The 25096-nt window shown below is 37.8% G+C and overlaps 1 protein-coding gene across 1 annotated transcript in view; it reads left to right on the top strand.

Moving 5' to 3' along the window:
* The window catches only part of LOC107744944 (ankyrin repeat and sterile alpha motif domain-containing protein 1B-like), a 145833-nt gene that overhangs the window by 31461 nt on the left and 89276 nt on the right, over positions 1-25096 (top strand). Inside the window, exons 2-8 of the mRNA XM_016558773.1 lie at positions 5746-5826; positions 6483-6639; positions 11800-12096; positions 13966-14015; positions 15080-15210; positions 16373-16554; positions 17900-18016. Of these exons, the coding sequence (XP_016414259.1) occupies positions 5746-5826; positions 6483-6639; positions 11800-12096; positions 13966-14015; positions 15080-15210; positions 16373-16554; positions 17900-18016 (1015 nt within the window). The remainder of the gene's footprint in view (positions 1-5745; positions 5827-6482; positions 6640-11799; positions 12097-13965; positions 14016-15079; positions 15211-16372; positions 16555-17899; positions 18017-25096) is intronic.

The following is a 25096-nucleotide window of genomic DNA, read 5'->3' as shown; positions in this document are numbered from 1 at the left end:
TTTTAAGGTACAAAATATGCACTCTTTAGGGGTAAATAAGGTACAAATGTGTACCTTTTGAAAGGGTACTGCCCCAGTGACAGCTTTTGTACCTTTTTTTCTGAGAGTGTTGCTAGACAGCTTACTTAAACACATATAGTGGACCAAAGTAAAGCACATTTGTGACTTGCTGGTCAGGGAGGCAGCAGGCATTGTGGGATAGCAGCGGTCAAACATTGGCGAGAACTACAGAATATACAGCACTCTACTCTCAACTGGCCTTTAACACAGACATCACAAGCACACACATACACTTGTGTTCTTACTATACACTCGCTCTTGTATTGTTTAGTCATCATTTGTCCTTCAAGTAGAGATTAAAGTCTGCGATAGGCCTGAGAGATTCATACTGTTCCCTCGTGTTGGGCTTTCCGATTAAGCTTTGCTTACATGGAGAGCAGCTTGTTAAAATCTAAATTCAGCTTCTGCTCAAATCGTTTGGCAGCACTGCATATACAAAATCTGTTTAACACATTCACACGCACAGACATAGGAACTTTCCTCGTGGGCTGATGTATTAGCTGAGTGTGCGTGCGCTTGTGTCAGGTTTCCCACACTGATGATGTATGTAACAACAAATTGCTCCAGCATTAATCAAAGCGATTTTCTGTAATCAGATTGTACTGAGAAATGGCTGCTTGTTACGAAACAGACTGCAGGTAGACGTGAAAGATCTGACGAGGTCTAATTAACGGCAAGTTGAGTCGTGCCAGACTTTGTCGAGAGTTCATATGTCTGTGATCTCTCATAAGGAGGCAACACACGCCCAATAACGCTCAGAGGTCTCATGGGAGAATCAGTGAGATCAGTGCATTTCCTGTGCTCTCGGGGTACGGTGTGCTTATTGATTGCTCGTGTCTGGTTTTAATTATCCTCCAGTGGAAATGAAAGGAGAGGGGAATCGGCAGACCCTGCCAATCAATCTGATGCACAATTTGATTGAGACACTTCAAACAATATGGGCCGATCCAACCAATCAGAATGCAGGATCCTCATGTTATGGTTTGAACTTTTTTTTTTTTTTTTTACACAACAGAGGATGTTGAGAGTGTGTGTGCGTTCTAAAGAAAGCATGTCTGTTACTATTGTATTAGTATTAAATGGGAAGTTCACCCAAGAATAAAAATCATTTACTCACCCTCAAGTTGTTCTAAACCTGTATGAGTTTCTTTCTTCTGCTGAACATAAAAGGAGGTATTTGGAAAAATGTTGGTAACTAAACAGTTGCTGGTCCCCACTGAACAACTTGAGGGTAAGTAAATGCTAATAGAATTGTCATTTTTGGGTGAAGTATTCCTTTAAATATTTTGGTGCTGAAAGGTGCAGTCACATTTTGGCAAAAAATTACTATTGCAAATAGTACTGATGTATGACGTCACTTTCAAACCAAGCAGCTTTCTTTTGGTCAGTGAGGCAAATTCCCATGACCAACTTGAACCTGTTGCAAAATCTGTGTGGGAAAATCTTTAGTGAAATTCACAATTGTGTGGATTTCTGTTAAAATGAATTTGTCTGCAAACATTCGGTACAAATGTGAACAATGGTACATGTGACAGTGCCTAAACATGTCCTGCACTGTCAGCATTGATAAGCAAATTGTGTGATTTATCTGCACTATTCTTCACAATTTTTTGCCTAGTAGTGTGAGCATTGCGTTAACACTGAAAAATAGGCTTAGTGCACTATTATGTATCCAGATGACGTACTTAAAAACAAAATTTTGAATGTTGGACAGTGCCCTCCATACACTCAACAGTCATAGCTTTCAGTTCATAGTAGAAGAGTAGAGGCGAAATATGCTAATGAGGCTGACTGGAAAATGTTGAATGCTTGTTGAATGCTACTCTTCTCCACTTCATACACTAGATTCAGACATAGCGTGTAGCATAAGTACACAGTGTATAGTACATAGTTTAGGACATCAAATCTGTGTCAGCAGGTTTTCTTAACAACAAGAAACTACATGGAATCCAGTGCTTACAATTGTTATCCAGATGTGGTTTTAAATCTGATTAAATCTGAAATGCATTTCAGTTTAAATGTTAAGATTTGATTGCCAGGAAGATTTTTTTCTTTGTTCAGGATGCAACCTGTTTGTTAATGTCATACAAATATCATATGTGTATTTATGTCCAACTACACTCTTTTCAGTTTCAGTCACTTTTTCCTCATATAGGGAACTATAATGCATTCACTGTGTAGTAAACAGTTTCTTGAGCACCAAGAAAATAAGCACATTAGGATCATGTGAAACAGAAAACTGGAGTAATTGCTGTTGAACAAATTACTTTGTCATGGATGTAGTTTGTCCTCACAAAATACATTTTAAAATATATATAAATAGAAAACTTCTTTTTATAAACTGTAATAATATTTTACAATACGACTGCTGCGTTGGTGAGCATGATAGAATTTGTTTTTGTAGAATTTCTTTAACAGTAGTGTATAAATCTAGCTTTTGTGTGTGTGTGTGAAAAATAATGCATAGTGTTTTAGTGTGGTTTGCCAGTGTGAGATATTTTACGTTTGTTTTTGTAACAGCGTGTCTAGAGAGCAATTGTTGATGCTCAGTTGGAGTTTATTTGAGCGTCTCTCTTTCTCTCTCTTTCGTTCTCCACGTCTATTCATATCCTCCTCTTCAGTAACCCTCCCTCATGCGCTTCCAACTACTCAAGATTTCAGAGTGTGTAGCCAAGCCAATTAGTTCTGCGCTGATGTGTGTGTGTGTGGCAGGTTGGGTAATACTGATATACTGTATGCAGTGCAGCACCCTAGTGCTCTCCACACACAGGATGAGTCACAGGCTTGCAGTAGAGGCAGGGCTTTCCCTCGCTCTGAGCTGATGCTCAGATTTCATTCGTTTATTCGTTTTTCACAATATTATGCTTTTATCTTAAACCTTCTGTCTCACCAGAATTATCAACGTGAGACGTTCATCCAGCCACATCACATTCGCACTATTGCAGACCATGACCTCTGCTGAATGCGAAGGGAATTAACATTTGACATAGTTGATGCTTAATATGTGGAGGAAATACTCTGCATAGTTGCCTAATCTGTTGAGGATTGGCCTTGTTTTGCAGCTCGATCTAATGCTGTTAACTAACTCATTTTGAACCTTCTCTGTTGTTACTTTGAGATGTATGGCTGCACAACGGTTGCACGACAAACAAATGCTAAAATGCTTGTTATCTGAGAGTAAGTGATATGCTCATCTGGTATGTGTGGAATGAAAGCCAGTTAGGATGAAACAGGGTTTTCGCTTATCGTTTGATTGACAGTCTCTCAGGTTGAGTGCAAATGATGTTTGATGGTGTCTGTGCTTAAGTACTTGCTTTGTATGCTTGATGTTTAAAGAATGTTTTGGGATCAGTGTAAGTTCAGATCTAATGGCGGCTTCTGTCAATTAGCCTACCAGAAAATATTTTGACTGATGATCACGTAATTGATCAAATCAAACCGAAATCACACTTGCAGTAATGGGCCAATGATGTTTATTTATTACTTTTTGTCATAAAGTCAAAAATATCAAACGACTGTCTTGATAAAACATTCTCAGAACTTCAAAAGTTTGGGAAATAAGTTGCTTTTATTTAGCACGGATGCATTAAAAAGTAACAGTAAAGGCTTTTTTGATGTTACAATATTTCTATTTCAAAATCTTTTGAACTTTCTATTCATCAAAGATGAGAAACAAAAATAGGCAAGACAGCTGTTTTCAACATTGGTAATAATATGAAATGTTTCTTGGGGAGCAAATCAGCATATTAGAATGATTTCTGAAGGATCATGTGACACTGAATACTGGAGTAATGGATGCTGAAAATGCAGAATTCAGCTTTGTCATTTAAAAATTTATTAAAATACAAAACAGTTATTTTAAATTGTTAGATTGTTATTTTAAATGGTCAAATATATATAAATTTAAATTGTAATATATATATATATATATATATTACCAACGTTTAACTTTTGGTGTAGTTTTGCATAATCTTCTATTATTATTTATTTTGCTTCATTGCTTAATGAGCTAAATCCATTTGCCTGCCAAATCAAAGTCATGTAGTGCAACCACAAAAAAATAAATAAATACCTAAATAACAGGAAATTATATCATAGAGAGGACCCCTGAAGTCTCTTAAAATATGACATGGCAAGATTAGTTCAGATCGTAAAATGTCACATGGTCTGACCGTCCCCTCCCCCAACTTGTATATTAATGAATTAATAATTTATGATATTTGCATCATGAAATATTGATTAATAGATAGAATATAGTGAGCGATGAGTCGGAATGTTTTTTGTATGTTGAGTTGAGTTATACTGAGATCAAAATATTCCTTTAAAGGGTCCCGATAACTCTGGTCTCTCTCATAGTCTCACACACTATTAGCTGTTGTCCTCTGAATTAGGTTAAGAAGTTTTCTCATGCTCCTCTGTGTAATGTTGTTTCTGCAGACCATTGTAATGTGTATTTATGGGACACTGTGTGTGTTTGTGTGTGTTTCCTGTTGTCCTGTGATTGGTCAGTCATGCTGTGAGTCATATGGCAGGTCGTGGCCTTAGTCCTCCTCATGTCTGTCTGGGGTGAGTCTTCTTATCAGTCTAGACATCAGTGCTATTGACTGCTCATGTTCTAGTTATGGACTTCAGCTGCAACTATTCTCAGGCATTAACACTTGTGAAATAGAGAGAAAGTATCTAAAAGTGTTCCTCTGCCTTGATTAAACTATAAATCATTAATCTTGAAACAAATTCTCAGAGTGTGAAACCAGTGTGCTTTCGGTTTATTCTTGAATTGGAGAATAAATGACGTTTATCCAAAAATATTTACTGGATAATAAATTATGTTTTTCTGCCATCACCGTGTGATTATTTATTTATTTGCAAGGAAATATGCAACACCTTACTGCGCTTCCATAGTTTGGGGATTAAAATGGATAAAAATTTTACTAAATCTGACAAAACCTATCAGGACATTCATGAACACCCTCAGTTGGAAAACAGATGTATAAATAATCAAAAAATATATTATTAGGGCTGTCATAGTTCATGTGTTTATTAAGTATTATTATATTAATTATATTTAATGTAATATTTGTAACAAATTTCTGATAATAGAATTTGATATTTGTAAGATTAATCATGAGGATTTTAACAACAGCTGTATTTTTTGTATTTTGTCTTAAGATTTTATAGCCCTTGCTTTAAAAAAAAGTAGAAATACAAATAGAAATAAAAATAAAAATAATCTGATGATGATAATTACAGAAATAAAACAAACAAATGTACATATTTTTATGGAATCTCTCCTTATTTTGTGACATTCATTCAGGAATAGTTTGTACTAATATAAGTAGAGGTTTTTATTTCACAATTTTATCGTATTTGGGGGTTCTTGGCAACAAAAAGTGAAAACCCTTGATCTGTGGTATTTCCCTATTTAGATTTTAAGGTAAATGTGTCTGTGTGTTCTCTAAGCAGCATTTAAGGTCCTGTGAAGATCGTGAGAAACAGGACATTCCCATAGCAATCTTGGCATGAGTGTGGTGTACTCAAACTCTGCTGTATCAGCTCTCAGATCAACTCTGTACAGAAATAACTCTGTATATCTGCTGTATATGGTTTTGTTGTAGGTGTTTAGTAGTTTTGTACTGATGTCTTATTACAGAGCTGTACTGATTGATCTTCTCTTCTCCTCTGCAGTATGTGGAGAGGCGTCAATGTGAACTGTGCTGATGGCTCAGGATACACACCTCTGCACCACGCATCTTTGAACGGACACAGGTAACACTCATATTCTCCAATTCATTTACAGGTTCTTGAAAAGTGAATAACTGCATTAAGATGTAAGTTAATGGGTGCTAAATCAAATGAATGAGCTTACGCTTTCGCACACTTCAGTCTCTCCTAACGTGGTGTTATAGACTTAAAAAGGGAAAGCGCTAGACATCAGGATTACTTTATAGAGGTGTAATTTAGCTCACATACATAAGAATCAGAAGACTGTGATGTCAGATTAGGGCGGGTTTATGAACTAGGGGTGGGGTCAGATTAGGACGGGGTTTGTGAATCTCGATACAGCCAGATTAGTGTGAGGTATATGAGGTGGGTGGCGTTATATTCAGTTAATGAGGGGTTTATGGAATGAGGCGGTGTCAGATTAGTCTGAGTTTTTTTAAAGCAGGATGGAATTAGATTAGCTCAGGGTTTTAGGGTGGTTTAAACGTTTGTCATTAGAATGAGGCCAGAGTAGGAGAGGGATTTTATGTAACTTGAATTATGTATTATGATTAGAGCACAATTACCCCGTTCATATTGTGCCTGCAAAAAGCTTCAAGAAGTTAAATAGTACCAAAGAAGATTTATGAGATTTTTGGTATATAAGAATGAAAATCGGCCACACAATTACATGAAATCTTTCTTATTTGTCTTTCTCTCAGGGACGTGGTGTTGAAGTTGTTGCAGTTTGAAGCCTCTACTAATGTGGCAGACAGTAAGGGCTGTTTTCCTCTGCATCTGGCCGCATGGAGAGGTGACGTGGACATAGTCCAGATACTGATCCACCACGGGCCGTCCCACAGCAGAGTTAATGAGCAGGTACACACACACACCCTTAGTTTACCCCTCATCTTATCATAACATTTGCATATCATGCTAACTTAGCCAATACCCAGTGCAAGTCAGTTACACTATCAGTCACAAACTGACTTTGTTAACACACATCACTAGTCCTGTGGTGAACAATTAATCTGTGCAAATAAATCCAGAGAAAAAGATGTTTGTCTTCGTAGTCTTTATTCATAATCTGAAAATCCTTAACCATTCCCCTGGCACGAGATGCAGTATTGGCTAAGCTAGCATGTTGTGATAGCAGTATGCTAAATTAATGCTGAGCAAAATGTAAGCTAAAAAAAACAAAACAAAAACAAATCACAAATGTTTAATTTTACAATCTGTAGCTTTGGTAATAGATTTATATGTAACAATTTAAAAGACGTCAATGGTTGCATTAATAACTCAATTTGAACTAAACTACTTCATCAAGTAATTTGGTAACACTGTACCATAAGTTCTGATTAGTTAACGATAATTAATGCATCAACTAACATTAACTAACAAGTTAGTTAAGGTCAGATTTGTTTTGGGCCTTAGGCGGACTTGTTGGACTTGTTTCAATGGGTGAACTGAATTTTCTTGTGTGTTTGTCAGCTAGGTGGTTGCTAAGGAATTCTGTGTGGTTGCTAGGTGGTTTCTTACATGGCCACCCCCAAATCTGTAAAAAATATTCAGTTTTTTTTCAGTTTGTTTTTCAGGTACGACTTGGATTTCTTAAGTCAGTAAGTCAGTGGGATATTTTCACACATTTTGTCATGTGTCAGATGAAAATGGTACATCTGAAAAGTAATTGCACACATTTCCCTCAAAAAAAAAAAAAACCCGCCAGAATTTAAGGTATCATCTCTGTCCGAAATGGTGGAGAATGAGCTGAACTTTTAGGGGTTTGTTCAAACCTGAGCAATAACAAGCACTAGTATTGAGCGCTACTGAGCACTTTACTCTAGTCTGCTGTTAATAGTACACATTTACTAACACATAAAACATCTGTACACAGTCAACCATGCATTTGAGAAGGAACACATACACACTCTTAACAAGTTTTTGACAGTTTCAGACCTGTTCCTCGCATCTCAGCGTGCTGATGGGCTGATGGAGGGTTTGTTGAGCAGAATCAAAGCAGCTCTGTGAAAGGCCTGTATTTACCTGCAGTTAAAATGCTGTCTCATTGCAGGGAAGAGTGCTGCTCTCTCTCCTGCCATCTGCCTCACTCTTAATGACCAAACAAGCCGGAGAAACAATTACGTCCAATCTTCAGCCCTCCTCAACTCACTAAACCATCAGCTTGATGGATAAACCTTCACCGCCGGCATGAGTGCGTTTTGGAGAGACAAAGACAGTAGTCTGTTAATAATGATTAGGGTCTGTTTTTGAGTTTTCAATTCATGAAAGGAATGTTGAATTCAACTAAATTTTAGGAAATTAATTGGATTGGGCCTTCTCAAGTCAGTTATGAATGCTGCATAATCCTGACTGATAAAATTTTTTACTTTCACTCCATTTTACATCCATTTCTCTAAATGGATATGTGCAGCACTTTACGAGCAATAAGCAATGCTATAGTGATGATACATAGACCTGGACACACACACAGCCGGTGGCACGGACATTACGGCGTATATTACACTGCAGTGTGGGATGCTGAGCTCTTTATGACTTGGACATTACTCATATCCGAGTATAATATTCATATATTTCGTGTCAGAGGGTATGCTATTATTTCAGCACTGCTATGTAGAGGCTGTTTATAGCCCCATGATTTCCAGCTAGTGTTTGATAGTTTTAATGCTGACACAAACACACAAGGGTTGTAAACCCTCCAATAAGGAATGTCAAGTTGTGTGAAATTGTGTTCTGTATTGAAAGATTGGGGTGTGTGTATCTATAGATTCTATGTATGAATATTTGTTTAAGCCTCTGTGTCGTCCAGATCTGTAAATATATGCAATAAAAGCGGAGAGCTTCCATTTATCATTCTTTCATCTGAAAGGACATAAAATCAGTCTGAACACTGAATGCATTTCTGCCACGTTCATACTGAAGATCTGCGTCAAACGTACCTGCAGGTGATTTGTCACTCAAGAGATCTGCATTTTCACAGAAAATAACATGACTGTCTGTGACAGGCCCATTTTACAGCATATGACCGTATATTAAGGGAAGTCTCTGCTAATTTACTTGAAGAGTACTTACTTGTATCACTAGTATAGCTAAGTGAACAGGTTCTTGAAAGGATTGTTCACCCAAAATTGAAAGTTCTGTCAGCATTTACTCACCCTCATGTCTTTCCAAGTGCCTACTACTTTGTCTTTTCAAACACAAAAGTTGAATTTATATGCTAATAATGCAGTAGACGGCGTTTTGCTTTGTTTAAATGCATATAAAGAAGCTGTTGGTGTGTCCATTTGTAGATTGATGCCAGATTTATTGACCTATTACAGAGAGGCAAAAGCTGCTCGACTAATGAAATGGAATGAGAAAGGCCTCTGTGTGAGTGTGTGTTTACTATACTTTGGGGACAAATCTGTCAACAGAGGTAAGCCAAATCTGATGAAACCTCCTTTGGGACATTTAGGGATGTCCTTATTTGGAAAAAGTAAATAAGTTAAATTAGGGTATGGTTATTCTGTAGCAGTTAGATTAATTTTATTTTAAAGCTATTAGAGGATTCGGTTTAAAATTAAAAATTCTTATTGACCCCAAACTTTGAATATATTCAAAAATACTTTTATGTTCAAATTCAATAGGAAGTGTTTAAATAGCTAAAATTTGTGTGTTTTAGCATGTGGACATAGATCCTTAGTGGATGAGTCTGTATGTGTTTGAGAGAGAGGGAGTGTGAGAAAATGGCTAGTTTTGTGCGTTACTCAGGAATGTTTTGTTTTCTGGTTGGGAGGATGAAAGGTTACACCATTTTCTCTGACTCCAGCTCCTCTGAGCCCACAAGAGACGGCCCTCTGAATTCCTCTATGTGTTTGTGAGTCCCGGTGTCAGATCCGCCGTGTTAACACTCTCACCCAGCTCTCTTTAGCACAGGTCAGTAGTATGAGGTCACTTCCTGCGTTAGCCGAACCAGCATATGTGAGAGAATAAGTTGAACCATGTGTTTTATAGTACGATGGTCACCTTTGGACCTAGTTTCCTGTGTTTGGAATGGCATGGTGGCTCATATAAAGGAATATAATGTTGATTACCACAAAAAAGTAATTTCTATTTGTCTCTCCTTTTCTTGGAAAAAAGCAAAAATCTGGGTTACAGTGAGGCACTTTCAATTGAAGTTAACGTTTAAATGCTCACTTTCAGTAGTAAAGCCACGAGATGTAAACAGTATTCATGTTTACATGATTTTTACATGATTCAGTTTGAAAAAAAATCACCTAACTGTAAGTGCCTCACTGTAACTTCTATTTTTTTTATTTATATTTTTAAGAAAACAAGGGATGAATCTATTTTTATTTTATTATTTTATTTTATTTTATTTTGCGTCAATCAGCATTAAATGCTCAATTGAGCTTAACTTGTATTGAGCTCAGAATATTCCTTTAATTCTACAATATCGGCTCAAAGACCGAATCCACATTAAACTGCACTGGATTGTACAGGATAGCCAAGATTAATGTGCTCCTCCACACATCCTCTATCCTCCCGTGGGCTGTACTGTCTGTTTGTACATCTGCTTTAGTGCTCCACTAAGAGATGAGACTCACGGAGTCCTCATCTGTGAACAAAGCACTTTTGTTGGCTCTGTTTGTATATTTTATACTTTAATTATTTGTTTTGTGCCATTTAAAGTGCTGATCGCTTTAGACACGCCATTGCTATTATATGTCATTTCATTGATTGAATGCGAATGCCGCTTCTTCTGTTGTTTTATAATGACAGCCCATCTAGGATATTAACCAATAGGGCGTGAACAGAATGGAGTGGGAAAGCGGCCTGCTGTCTCTCTGGATATTGCACTGTCTGGCCAACATACAGATGCACGATGGAGGCTGCGCTCATAGATGCAGGAAATTACTCTGTGTGTATGTGTTTGTTTGCTGTTCAAGGCTAAAAAAGGGAGATTAAAGGAAGGAAGGCAGGGCATAGAGTATGAGAGGGAGCGATAGGGAGAGCGAGAGATATCTGTCTGTAGTTTCAGGTCTGTTTCTTTGTGCTGCTTCAGGGACTGGGAGTCTCTTATCATCATTTTCAATCATGTCTGGCTAATTAAGGAACCCATTTGCTTGAAATAAGTCATTGCAGTTAAAGTGGCCGCTCGCTGCAGTTCTCTTGTTTATTGACAGACCTGCACGAGTGCTACTTCTGTCTTCATACCACAGACATGACTGCACATTTTTCACTCTCATGGGTTTGTTGGAAGACCCCTCTAAACACACCCCCACACACACATACACATAGTCAAGAGAATGAGTGTGGTGTGCAGTAGTGGCAATAGAGGGTGCTGTTGAGTTATCTTTGGCTTATGGCCTGTTTGTTAAAGCACAGTTCCAGTTTAATTTGTTAGATTATATTCTTATTACCCTTGTAGGTTTACAGATTTTAACAAACCGCTAACTGATCATCCCACACCACCTGCAGGGAGAGCTGTGGTAATACATTTCTAAACAATCAGACTTGAAAGCCCTGGCAGTCAATGAAAAGACTTAGAGTAAAGGAGATTCCTGAGCCATATCTAGCCATATCTCTTTTTATTTGGGTCAGTAAAAACACTAGGGTTTGTCCCGATTAAAGTCTTTCCTAGTCAACCATTTAAGCCATTAGTCGACTAGTTGATATTTTATGAAATGAATTTAATCATTTCATCACTATATGATAATGACGCCGATATGAATCTGCTAATGCATTCAGATGTTTCACCTTCAAGTAATTTGTCGTTATCAGTTTTGACCAGCTGTGTTTGATTTGTCTTATCGTTAAATAGCATTGAATTTCATTCATGCAATGGAGGGATCCGATTGTGTGTAAAAACAACCTGACAATAGCCTTAGGGCAGTTGCAATGCATTATGGGACTTATTTCAGTAAGTGATTGATAGACAGTTGTCAGGGTTATATGACATGTTTTGATAATGGATGCTTCAGAGGGAATTTCTTTACAGTGCTGTTACAGTAACATCCTGTCTCTCCCTTTCTGATGTAGAACCACGAAAAGGAGACGGCTCTGCATTGTGCGGCTCAGTACGGTCACTCCGAGGTGGTCCGTGTTTTGCTGCAGGAGCTGACGGACCCCAGCATGAGGAACAGTCGAGGAGAAACGCCGCTGGACCTGGCTGCCCTGTACGGCCGCCTGCAGGTGGTCCGCATGCTACTGACCGCCCACCCCAACCTCATGAGCTGCAATACACGCAAGCACACACCTCTACATCTGGCTGCACGAAATGGCCATCACACTACTGTTCGAGTGCTGCTGGAGGCCGACATGGACGTTAACACACAGGTCAGTGTGTGTGGGCAGGACATCTTCTCCTCTAGAACTCCACACACTTTACACACACCTTTTCGCTCTAGGTCTCAGTTGTCATGCTCAATCGTGACAGAGAGAGTGTGTGAATAGTTTAAGGGCTCAAATGGATGAATAATTAATCTAGCTGTGAGAGTAAGTGAAACGCAGTAGAGGAACACTTTGTTCTCAGTCCAGGGTTTCCTCAGGCTACCCTGGTGTGTGTTTACTTGGTTATACTTTAGGGACAAATTTTGTACCACGAAGTGACCTTCCCTTTGGGAACATTTCGTGAGATCTGGGGACGTCCTCAATTGAAAAAAAAAATCATAACTAAAATATTAATTGAAAAATAAATGCAAAATGACTTGTGAGGATGTTTGGATGATAGTTTTAGGCATAGAGAATAGTAAATATTATGTTAGTATGAAATAATAATTCTATGTATGAGAGGTCCTCACTAATATAGCTTTAAAGCTTTGTGTGTTTTCTTGTTATATGGGATGTGTTTGTCTTATATGTCAGGCTATAAAGCTGTTTGTATGGAAACTGTCTTATGAGGCATTGTGTGTGTGTGTGTTTGTGTGTGTGATGGAACGCTGGAGGATTGTCTGCGTTTGAATGGTTCTGTGTGTGTGAGAGAGAATGATCAGAGGAAGCTTTGATCTAAAGCATGGATTCCCCATCCTCTTTCTCTCTCTGTCTCTAGGAGAGATACAGTACTATTTGAACACATATATATTTCAAACCGTTATAGTCACAATGCGACAAAGTGTCCTAACCAGACACGTTCCATTTGGTCTGTCCACTGTGAATGAGAACGAATATGTTTATTTATATTTAATATGTATGAAAAACACGTTCTATGTGAACAACCCTTAAGGGGATTATACACCAGACAAGAAGCGCAACACTGCATCTTTGAAATTCAAACACATTGTTTTCAATGAGTGACAGCATTAGGCATCTGTCCGTGGCGCAGGGCTATGACACAGAGCGCCACTAAATTGAATTTCCATTAAATTCCATTATGTTTGCCCTAAATCGATCTAAGTGTACATAATGTCTGTTTTTTCAAACTTCAAACTCATCATTTCCACTTTTTTCATTCTTAAAGTGAACTTTTGCCTGTTTGGTGATTAGAATCACTGTTTTGGGCTGCTGCCTTGAACTGAATGCGACGCATCCGGTGTGTAATACCTGCTGTTTTGTTTTCTTATCCACAATGAGGCATGGTGTGGTGCATTGGTTTGTGACTGGCTTTAGGGTGCATTTCAAAACGCACTGAATACATTGATTTCAATGGGAATGATGCATCAGGATGTATAGATAAAAAATAGCAGGGTGGTGTGAAAACGGAGCTCCATCTTGCAGCCAAAAATGTAGCAGGACTGTTTGGTGTAGACATTTGTTGACCAATGAGAACTTCCCAAAAAGTAGTTCCAGTTCAGAAATTTGCTGTGTTCTCACTTGATTTCAAGTTGAAAATTGATCTTTTTATACCGTTGAAGCAGATCTTGTGCATTCTTATCTGCCAAACATCCCAGATTTTTTTATTTTTTTTATTTGTAAGCACCCACAATCCCATTGGCGAGAAACAGAGAAACTATACAGCAGCCAAAGACATTCATTCAGAATCAGAAAGAAAAAGAAAGAAATTCATTGTGTACACACACTAAAAAAGCACATACAGAATGCAAGAACGCCTGGTAATGTTACAAAGACATAACCTTACTGTGAAGCGCTTTGGTCAGTCTTGTGGCTGTTTTAAATGTGTTATATAAATAAAGTAAACTTAAACTTAAACTTAAACTTTATGTAAGGGATTAAGCTTAAAATATTGACTTAAAATCATTCTCTTTCTAGACAGAGAAAGGAAGTGCTCTCCATGAAGCCGCTCTCTTCGGAAAATTTTAGCTCTCTTGTTGTTTCCATCCACTTCATGCCCAGGGTTATACATTTCTGAGGGTTGTGAAATGCAGTCTTGAGAGTTGAGGACTCCTATTACTGCTCGAAAATGTCTCTTATTGACACATGTGAAGTCTAAATCACCCTTCATCCTACAGGACAGAGGCAACATTACAGTTCTCCTCCCTGCCTCTGCGTGAAAGAATGTCAATTATAATCTACAGTCTTTGACGGGACTCAGAAACTATTGTTGTTTACAAGTTTACCATGTGGCTTGTGCAGCCAATAGTTGTTTAGAGCTACAATTACAGATATTTTCACCAACGTAAAGTGCTTTTCTTTAACCCTGTAAAACCTGACAGATGAAATAATGGTCAGAAAAAAATCTATATATTTTTAAAAATTGAACAACAACATGAAAGTTTGCATATGTGTTTTTGTTGAGCATCATATTTGATACATCAAGCTTTTATGGCCCGTTAAGTATTATATAGGAGAACATGAGGGGGCAATAATATGTCTTAGTAAGATGATATTTATAATGCAATGCAATACACTGATGATTAAGAAATGTACAAACAAACGTTCCTCAAAAGCCTGATGTATCATATTTGATGCTCACATTTTAACATGATTTTTCTAAAAATGGTGTATGGATTATCAAATAAACCCAAGTTTGCTTCAGTTCAGCAAGTGTCCATCTTGAAATGTTACTAACAATATAAAAGTTAATCGTACGTTTATTTTATAAAAAATCAGTAAAGATTTCACATTTAAAAAAAAGTGTACCACAATCTGAAGGAGACATTTTTAGAATGAAGCTAAAAGGCCTTTTACTTGCTGAAAAGTGTAAACTATCACTCAGATGACAGGAGGCATGTAACAGATTGTGTACTACAGGTTTTTCAGCAGTTTGATCTTGCTGATAATTTCTTAGAAATTAGGTGTCTTAGACATTTGCGTATCAAATATAGTACAGTAGGCTTTATAGGGTTAAACTGAGCACAATGGCACATCTCCAATGCATGTTTGTGGTTGTGCTTGTTTGTGTTCTGTAAATTAATCTCTCTCTCTCTCTAGATTTTATGATGTGGGATTGTGACAAAGGGAATTTTCACGAAGATTTAGCCCGTCAGCGTCCAATACCGACACCACGCACATCAATACCCTCACCTGTGCCCTCCCCGTCTCTACGGCATAAAAGTATGTGTAGATATATTTGAATGAAAACTAAGTTCTTAATGCATATACAGTATATATGCTATTTTAACACCTAAATGTAATTGTTCATTTACAAAAGTATACAGGCTCATCCAAATGCTCATTCTCATTCTCATTCTCTCACGTTTTTCATGTATTTTAGTGTGCAGTACGACACCCAGTGGTCAAGTTATAGTATTACAGCGCATTGTCTGCTGCTTTGTCTTCCTCTGGCAAAGGTTTTACTGTTTAATCCAGTGTTTGCACGCATAAATCCCTTAATCGATTCATCATCATGTTCTTAATAAAAAAAAAAAAAATCTTATTTTGCTACGTTTTTCATAACAGGAAAACAAATAGTGACATAAATGAGTGGATGGTTTGATTAGTGTATGTGCATTATTAAGAAAGTGCAGTCAGCAGCGCTCCTAGTGGTCAGTTGTTGCAGTGCAGCGCAGTCTCATTTGGTCCTTTTGTGGTCTGAATACTGCTTGCTGGATGTGTGTCTTTGATTCCATCTGGGGCAGTATTTTGGTAATGATCACAGGTGAGTCTGAGAGTCTGCCAGCCACAAAAGGACTGTTAGTACACATCAGCACACTGAGCCCATGCCAGAAAACAAGCATGTGTCCCAGATTAAATATTGAAAAGCAGACAAAGAGAATAAAAATAAATAAGACGGATGTTGTGATGAATGATACATTAAAAACATTTATTTAAAAGCTCTTATAGAGATTTTTGATGTGCTTTTGGTATGGTCCAGTCCCTAATTACTTGAAACTTCAATTTATTTTATTATATTGTGCTAGTTTGACAAAAAAAAAAAAAGTACATTTGTATTGCATAATTGTATGGGGGTAATATATAAAAGGGTTAAGGTAAATAAAAAAATGTACATGAATATATAAGTGTAAAAATTTCTCATTTGAATTTAACTAGTAAGAATAAGCATTTAACTATCAGGAATAAGACTAAATGAGCTCCAAAATTAGTGACGAAGATCATCACATGACACAGGTTCAAGTCTTTCATACTGTGGCAGGCTAAGATGTACTATACTGCTATCTATTAATATGAAGGGGAATTTTTCTTTCATTTTTTTCAGCTCTTCTTTCATTTAAATTCATAGTTTGCTCCCTCTCTCTCTTTCTTCTTCCCTTTGTAGATAACGCAGTAACAGGGGAGTTGTCCAAGTTGCTGAATGAAATAAAGATCTGCCGTGATAAGGATTGCTCCTTTGAGGAGCTGTGTCAGACCATCTCTTCTCACTCTCAGTCCATGGAGAGCTTCGGCAGTGGGCGGCTGTCTGACGAAGAACAGAACGGCACTCTCACTCGAATAAACAAGGTGTGCACTGAGAAGGAAATGCAGTAGAGTAAATGGCTTTTTTGCTGATTTTGAACAGTTTTTATGCAGTTAAGGAAGTGTTTTTATCAGATTACACCCCTTTAAAATATATTTTAAAAAATGTTGTTCAAGAAAATGAAATCAATGACATCAGACCATCAATAACAACAAGAAGTCCTAATAAGCTTTGAATAATGAACAGCATTTCTCTGTTGATGCAGTACCTCACTATGGCCAGCAGAGGGCTAAACACTGTGTGTATTGCTGGGTATCCCTTCAATTTATATAATCTCATAAATACATATTTATAGCACTAAAACAGACCCCGATTTAATCACTGATGTTATTTAACTCAAACAGAATCATATTTTTGATGTGGCTTCATCACATTGCTGGCTTAGGGAGTGAATTTAGCTTTATGTAAGGGACAGAATGCATTAGGAAAGTGTGTAATGGAATGGTCATTTGCTGAAGGGGTGTCATGGTTTAGCTGTCACAGTGACCACTGGATCACGGTTTGCTCCACTGCGTTTCTTTGATCAATACAATTAAACATGGAGTCGGGTCAATCAATCAAAGTCTGCAGAGCCCAGATAAACAAGCAAAGACACAATGCACACAAACACTCTTCCGAGTCAATTCCAGTCACGTCAAAAACTCCTAAGTCTTCACTGAAGGGATTGGAGTTGTTTGCAAAGTCTATAAAAGGATTCTGGGAACAATTACTGCCTGCCGGTCACAAAACTGTTTTTTTATTTTTATTTAAAACAGCATTATCTAATTAACATTGAAATGTTTTGTCTGTTTCAAAGGAATTATTTAGTTATTTTTCCTTTGCATACTTGCAGCAAACGATCTTTTTTTTTTTTTTACATACTGGTGTCATAAAATAAATAGACGTCATATTTATATATATATATATATGATACTTGGATATGGTCAAAATTTCAGTTTTTGTGGCCTAACACTAGGAATGTGTTTCTATATTGAATTCTGGAGTTATAAAAAAAAATATTTTTCAGTAAAAAAGTCAGAATGGGTAATTGAGAGTCAGACTATTATTCTCACACTCCTTCCCTGTGTACAGCAGCATTATGGTTGCTATGCTAATCTTGGAGGCTTGCCTTAAAGCATGTTTGAAAATGATGATTGGCTCTTAAAATTGTAAGCGTTAAGATTTCTTGTACTCGTTTCTCTCTGAGTTGTCTGTCTCCTCCCCCTTATGCAGTATCTGACTTATTTTAAGCTTGTGTCATGTTGGTATGAGCTGAGATCTGTATCTGTACCTGTGTGTACTACTCTTGACTGTGTGTAACTGTATGCATATCTCTCCACCCGGCTGTAGCGGCCCACTCCCCCATTGCCCCCGGCGATGGAAGAGGAGGAAAAGAGTTGCGGACCATCAGGCCTGTGGAAGGCGCTCACTCCCTGCAACGGCTGCAGAAACCTGGGCTTTTCTCAGGTACACACACACACACTCACACTTCCCAGCCTTATAATGCAGCAATGGACCCCTTAGTGGATAATGAATTTGTAAAAGATATTAAAATGTAAAAAAAAAAAATATACTGAAACCAGTCAATTAATACCAGGAGGTTAAAATAATGTAATATTTAATTTGGGTAATGAATACTTTCACAATATATCTGCATACTTTATGATGCAAACTTAATTTCTGTATTTCTGTTTACCATTTTATTTTAAAATATTTTACTACAAGGTGTTGAATTGGTTTATGGCATCCTCTTCCTATTATTTCGCTCATCAAAGCTTTTTAAATGTGTTGATTTTAATATTTATATTCATTCTTATTGCCAAATGCAAGATACAACTGGTACATCCTTTGTTTGAAGTGTCATGTTGCTATGGAAACTTTAGCCAATTAACCACAAAGGTCTTCAAAGACTTCCTAGGCATCTAAAAAAAATTAATTTTTTATCTTTAATTCTGATCGTGGTTGAAAAGATGGATAAGGAAATGTTAATAGTTGGATTGAGGGTTTAGAAGGCTTTCATAATGCCAGAATGAGCAAGAGGGATTCCCGTCCCTCAGACAGGAAGTCTTGATTATCCCACAGGAAGTGTAATCGTGTCACATGCTGATCCGCCCACCTGCGCCATGTGAGGAGACCTCCCGCTACCATGGAAACAGACATAGTGAAGGTGCCAGCAGGCTGGGGGAGGGGAGACTCCAGCTCCAGTAAGAGTTGGGGTTCCTTGGACTGCGAGTCATACTTCTGCACCCGCAAACCAATCCTGAACTCCGTCACTGGCTCTCCTCCGCAGGGAGAGAGATGCACGCAGATTCCGAGCAGTTCTCGTTGTTGCTAGGAGACACAGAATTCATAAAGTGCAAGGCGTGGGATATCCTCCCACTTCCCAATTGACAGATCTGAGTCTCCATCAAAACAGGTGCGTCACAGCACTGCGCAATAACATCCAGAGAAAACATCCAGAGATAGAGGGAGAGAGAGAGACTGGCTATCGGCCTCTGCTTTCTCATTCAAGCTGTTCTCCAGCATTCCTCTGCCTCCCTTTTTTATTTTTCTATCCATTCTTGTTTTCACCATTCGTCTTTTCCTGTTACGTCATGTATTTGTGTATGTAAAATCGGAGCTGTTCATTTGTATTTGTTTTCGCACTGTTTTTTCCCGCCTCTATTCCAAATGCTGCAGTCAGCAAACGTGCTTGTTTATGCCGAAAACGTCTTGTGATTTCAGATCAGAGTAAACACTCCCATCAGTAGCATCTGCTTTGTAATGGTTTTCTCTGCGGATGAAATTACTGTTTACAAACAAACACTCTGCGGTGACACTTCTGGATTGTTTTAGCACCCCAGAAAAGAGCTGTTCTAGGTTGGGACTTCAATGTATTTGAATTGTAAATGACCAAAAAATGCTCCACAATATATACAGGTATATGTGCTATGGCACGTGTTGACTCTTTGTGCATAGATATATATGACAATAAAAATCATGCAATGCTGATAAAATTCTTGCGTTAATTCTTAATGTAGTTAGTAACTTTTACTCTCAATGGTTAGGTCAAAAATTGCTAGTTAGATGCTAAAATATGTATTTAAAAAATAAAGACAAATATTTTTATCGCATTTTAATTATAAATCAGGTATTACTTGATAACTTTTGCTTTATTCTTTTTATTCTTATTATACTATATATATTAAGAATATGCATTACTGTTGAAAAGTTTGAGGTTGCAGTAAGCAGGTGTTTTTTTTTTAAGAAATTAATCATTTTATTCAGCAATGACACATTAAATCAATGCAAAAGTGACAGTGAAGACATTTATAATATTACAAAAGATTTCTGTTTTCACTAAAAGCTGTTCTTTTGAACTTTCAATCTAAAATCAGTGTTTCCACAAAAAATTAAGCAGCTTGTTGTCTTGATAATTTAATCTATTGTTATCCTCAGTTTGCATTAAACATCTATTATGCCCAAATGAATGCATTCCATTGCTTTTACTGGAGCAATTTGGTAGGTCTTGTCCAGCTTGGTGACTTTGTGCTCTTACAAAAGCCACTAATTATGGCTAATTAATAGCTCTGGGAAGTGAAGTTTTTCATGCGTATTGTCCATTTTAATTGAACAGAATGGCTTTATGTGTGTGTGTGAGTTTGTATTAGAGTAAATTTACGTCCCTGGCTCTCACTGACTGCCCAGTGTGATTTAGGAGTCGAGCCGGGCCGCTGCTTGCTGTGTTTAATAGATCACTCTGAAAACAGTGCCGGGACAAGAATCCTAAATGGCTGCTTGTATTTTATGAGCCGTTTAGAGCCAAATGCAGGAGATACAGCGAGGATAGGTTATACTGCATATAAATATACAGCCTTCATAAAGCCTTATTAATGGATGAGTTATACAAACATAAAGTTGTTGTAAGAGTGATTTCAGTCATTTATTTACCACCAAGCGACAAGCACAACAAAATGCTTTTGTTAGTGCAGTTGTGCTCTTGTGCTCAATTTTGTGGGGCATTAAAACTGTATAAATGACCACCACGACTACTTCCACTGTTCTTGGTGAGCTTCGATGTCGTCTCTGAATCTCCACGTTGGAAATCATTGTTGTTGAGTGCTTGGATTACTCACACGGGCGCTTTTGTTACACTGTGATAATATAAAGGAAAGCCATGACTGTTGTTATTCCAAAGCAGCGGGCTCCCTCGAGTGATTGCATTAAATGTTTCCTCTGTCATATTTGTTTTAATCTTCATCCTCCTTCTCCTCCTTTCCCACAGTGTGGCATAATCTCTTTTGTATATCCGTGACTCATGTTTAAAATCTCAGAACCCCAACGGTGGCTTCATCTACCAATAAGGTTTCCGCACTTCCTCCTAGGTGCTGAGAGATAATTAGGGCAGCTAATGAATGTTAACTTCTCGCAGGCTGTGCGTGATAAGATGATGACGGTTTGTGCTGCATAAGAAAGTTCTCATGAGGGCTCAAATCTCAAAATGCCTCCGGTCTCCCTACTGGCCTTTTGTGAGTGTGTGTGGTTAACTAGCTTAGTTTTTTCCTTCTGGTCTTGCTTTTTTTTTTTTTTAGATTATCTGTCACTTTCTCGTCACTCTCGCATTTTATTCGTTTAAAAAGTTCACAATTAATGCCAGTTTTTTTTCTTCCAGGAAAACAGAATGAAACCGCTGATGACTCATCCTGCACTAAACGGATTGTTTGTCCAATCAGAGGCTCTATAAAATAAGAATGCCTCTAGTTGTAGTAATTAGCAAGTGGGGAAACATTGTGTATTTTATTTGTTTATTTTAATGATAATTTTAGCAAAAAGAATTCATCAGACACTAAATATAGGTAAAAAGCTAAATGTAGCTTTAGACATTACAGACTCAATTAAATCAAAATTGAGGCTTTTAATCTATGCCTGTTAGATTTGAAGCCACCCATGGCTTATTTTATTTTATGTCATTTCATGTCATGTCTGTCAGCTTTGAAACCATTTGTATGTTAGTTTTCTTTTAAAAGTTCACAATTAATGCAGTTAATGTACCTAAATCTCATTGGCTGTTTTTAATCCCTTCAATTATGCCTTGCCCCAATTTCTTGTTTCAATAGGAAATATGTCAAAACATGAAATAAATCTGTAATACTCAAGTGGTTTAATAGAGTCTGCTAGAAAACCCAAACTTTTTTTCCATTTATTGTCATAATGTCAGGACTCTGAAACAACAAAAACATAAGGAACAAAATAATGATGGGTCTTGCCGTTTTGATGGGAATTGTGACAAGTATTGTTTTATAAAGAGACTGGCTAAGGATGCTACAACACAATAGTCAGCCCCAAATATACTGGGGATTTTTTTCAAGTGATGACATTTATATAAAAGCTGATTAATATTCTTAGGCTAATCATCATTAAAAGGTGTGACAAAAGGTTAATTTGACCTGCAGATGTACCCTTCTGTATTTTCTCATCCCTTTGGATTGAGCCAGTGAGCTGAGGGAAAGTGTACCAGAGTTCATTACATCAGAAGCAGGGGCTCAATGTGTAAAGGTGTTTAATAGGAGAAGGGAACAACAGTAGTCGTGCATTTTTATGAAAGTCAGAAGTCATTTCTAAGGGATTTCCATTTCTGTCTGCTAATTTTCTCTTTTCTCCCTGAATTCTCTTTCCCCAGCTCTGTTTTCTCTCTCTTTCTATCATCTCTCGCACCGTTATATATCAGGCAGAATGAGATTATTTTGGCTGGAAGTCTTTTAGTGAGAAAATGGTCTTGAACAGGCTACTTTATCTTGCTGATGTTATTTGTAGTTCCTTCGTTTCTCCGCTTATTGTTTGTTCGGTTTATAATGAAGCCTCGCTGTGGAGCATATTGCAGCAAAATTGTGTAAGCCGGAGGCTCGTCTGTATCAATGAACTTTTGTGACTTCCTTCCCCCCACTGGTACCATCTCTGCATGCAAAGCCCTCCTCTAAAGCACATGACCAAACTTATCTTCCCTCTCTCGATTTATATCAATCCCTCTATCTGTTCTGAGAAGGTCTCTGAGGGCCTTTTTATGCTGTGGGGTCCTCCTCCAAAATATGCAGAGCTCAGATTAGAAAAGCACAGGAAATGACAGTGGCCATTCAGATCAGATACTGTATCAACTGAGAAACAGCAGTGACAAAACCAAACAAATGTGACGAAAACCAAAGCGAAAAGAGCTGATTAAAGAAGAAAATGAGAAAGGGAGAAATACAGGAGTGAAGCCGGCTGTAAAGTCTGTCAAGCCCCAGTCACATGTGTGGCTGAAGATCGCAGACGTGACTGAGGGCCGTCCAGGCAGATTTCCTATTTGGATCCGAGTGCAGCAACTGCAGCCCTGCATCAGCACGCTAATTACTGACCTGAACCGCTTCTGTTTGTTTTGTAGTCTTCCTATTCAGAGAAAAAAAAATGAAGTTCCTGTCTCTGCTTTCAGAGAGAGGCAGAGAAACAGAACAAGAGCTGTAGTGTCCTGGGACAGTCAGGCGCAGCAGGGCCATTTTGTTCGTATGCTGAAGAGTTGAAATTTTTACAGTCACTGTGAAGAAATCAGGATCTGCAAGAGATAAACAGGTACTGATATATTTTATCGTAAGTGTGGAGTCTATGCTTTGTGTGTGTATGAGCTTGGTTAGAGATTGGTGACAAAGTTGTCCGTACAAGAGGTCTAAATTTGACAAATAGTATTATTGTTTTTTAAATGAGTATGAACCTAATTATCAAAATTCTGTATTTAATTATTATTTCATTATATAAAAATATATTAAGGTTACTATATTGTTTATTGCTATTATCATCATTGTTGTTATTTATAATATTACTTATATTAATATTATTTAATTAATGAATGTGTTTATTTATTACGTGGTTGTTTATTAAATATGTTTAATGAATAATTATTTATTTAATTTTTCCAATTCTAAAAATGCTAAAAGTTGTCTTCTGGGTTAAGGGGTATGTTAGCAGTAATTACTTCATAGTCATATTAGTTCATCAGCAGTATAACTGGATAATTATCATCCATAAGTTTGCTGTAGTTTTTTTTTCTTGTTCTATGTGGCCAGTGGGTAGTTTCCTGTCTAAGTGTGTGCATGCTAGCGTACAAAGCAGGAAACCACTGATTCAAAACCCGGCCATTTCCCCTCCTTCCTGCTCTCGAAGTATTTTCCTCGGCGTGTGCCCGACTCCTCTCTCGTGCCCCTCCACGCTATTTAAACTGACAAAGACTGAAAAAGTCCAAAAGTAAGTTCTTGTGAACACGGCTTTGATCTCTCTCCATCTTTCTCTCTTTCTCACCTCTCTATTTTTCTGTCTGTTGATTTCTCTGTGTGGCTCTCTGGAGGGCCTCTGTTCTTCCTGACTGGAGCTCTATTGAGTGTGGCTCAAATGAAGAGAGAGGGGAAAACGATCATTAGAGGAAGTGGGAAAAGAGGAGAAATGTGCAGATAGTTTGCATGGACAGGGGCAATGGAAGATGAGATAAAGATCTGAAGGCACATTTCCAACCACCTAGCAACCACTCAGAATACCCTAACATCATGGAAGCTACCTTTGCAAGCACCACTCACAATTTCTTCTGAAAACATAAAAAACTAGCTGTAAAACATAACCACAGAGAACACCCTGGCAACCACTCATAAAAATCACCATTTCGTAATGGAGATGACTTCTTAACCACTTAGCAACACCCTATTGAACACAATGAAGACCCTTAACACAACAACCACAACAAACACTCAATGCCTTAACACTCAAAGTAAGCAATGCCTTAGCAACTACCCACAACAATCTAACATCAAGGAGGCAACATGCACAGACAAGCACCACTCACAATCAGCTATCAATGTTCTTGTAATTAGCCATACCACTTCAATAACCACAGTAAACACCCTAGAAATGCCCTGGTATGACAATCAGCACCATAGCAGCTATCTAGCAACACCCTGGCAACTACCTACAACAATGTAGTGTCATGGAGGCAACTTTTGCACTGGCAAGCACCACTCCTGCTCACTGCTGTAAGCTTCCTTTTTGCACAACCCTTTGATTCACAAGTAGAAATGGCTTTGTGTTTATGAATAACCATACCATACGCTGAACCACATTTATATATGTTTTAAACCACCTGTGTCTGAGTGTGTATGGAGAGTGAGTTTTGGAAGAAGTGTTTAGTTTACTCTTAACCAAGACCTGATCTTAAAGTGTCTGTATGGAATCAACTGAACGGCTGTATCGTAGACAGAGAATGAGACAAAGGTCTTTCTTTCAATCCTGTGTGATAAATCGCCCTGCCCCTGTGCCCGGTGCATGATGGATGTGTCTAATGCTTGCTGGGTGATGCAGGATTTGGGACTGACAGGTAGAGTACACAGGTAGAGTAATAGATTTCTGAGAAGAAATCGATGGTTCATGGGAAATAAGTGAAAGTGACATGTGGCGACCCATACTCAGAATTAGTGCTCTGCATTTATCCCATCCAAAGCGCACACACACAGCAGTGAACACACACACACACACACCGTGAACACACACCCGGAG

Source organism: Sinocyclocheilus rhinocerous, unplaced genomic scaffold, assembly GCF_001515625.1.
Source record: "Sinocyclocheilus rhinocerous isolate Xijiao unplaced genomic scaffold, SAMN03320098_v1.1 scaffold258, whole genome shotgun sequence".
Classification (NCBI taxonomy): Eukaryota; Metazoa; Chordata; class Actinopteri; order Cypriniformes; family Cyprinidae; genus Sinocyclocheilus; species Sinocyclocheilus rhinocerous.
Note: the sequence above shows the minus strand (reverse complement) of the source record. Positions and strands in the feature narration are given on the sequence as shown.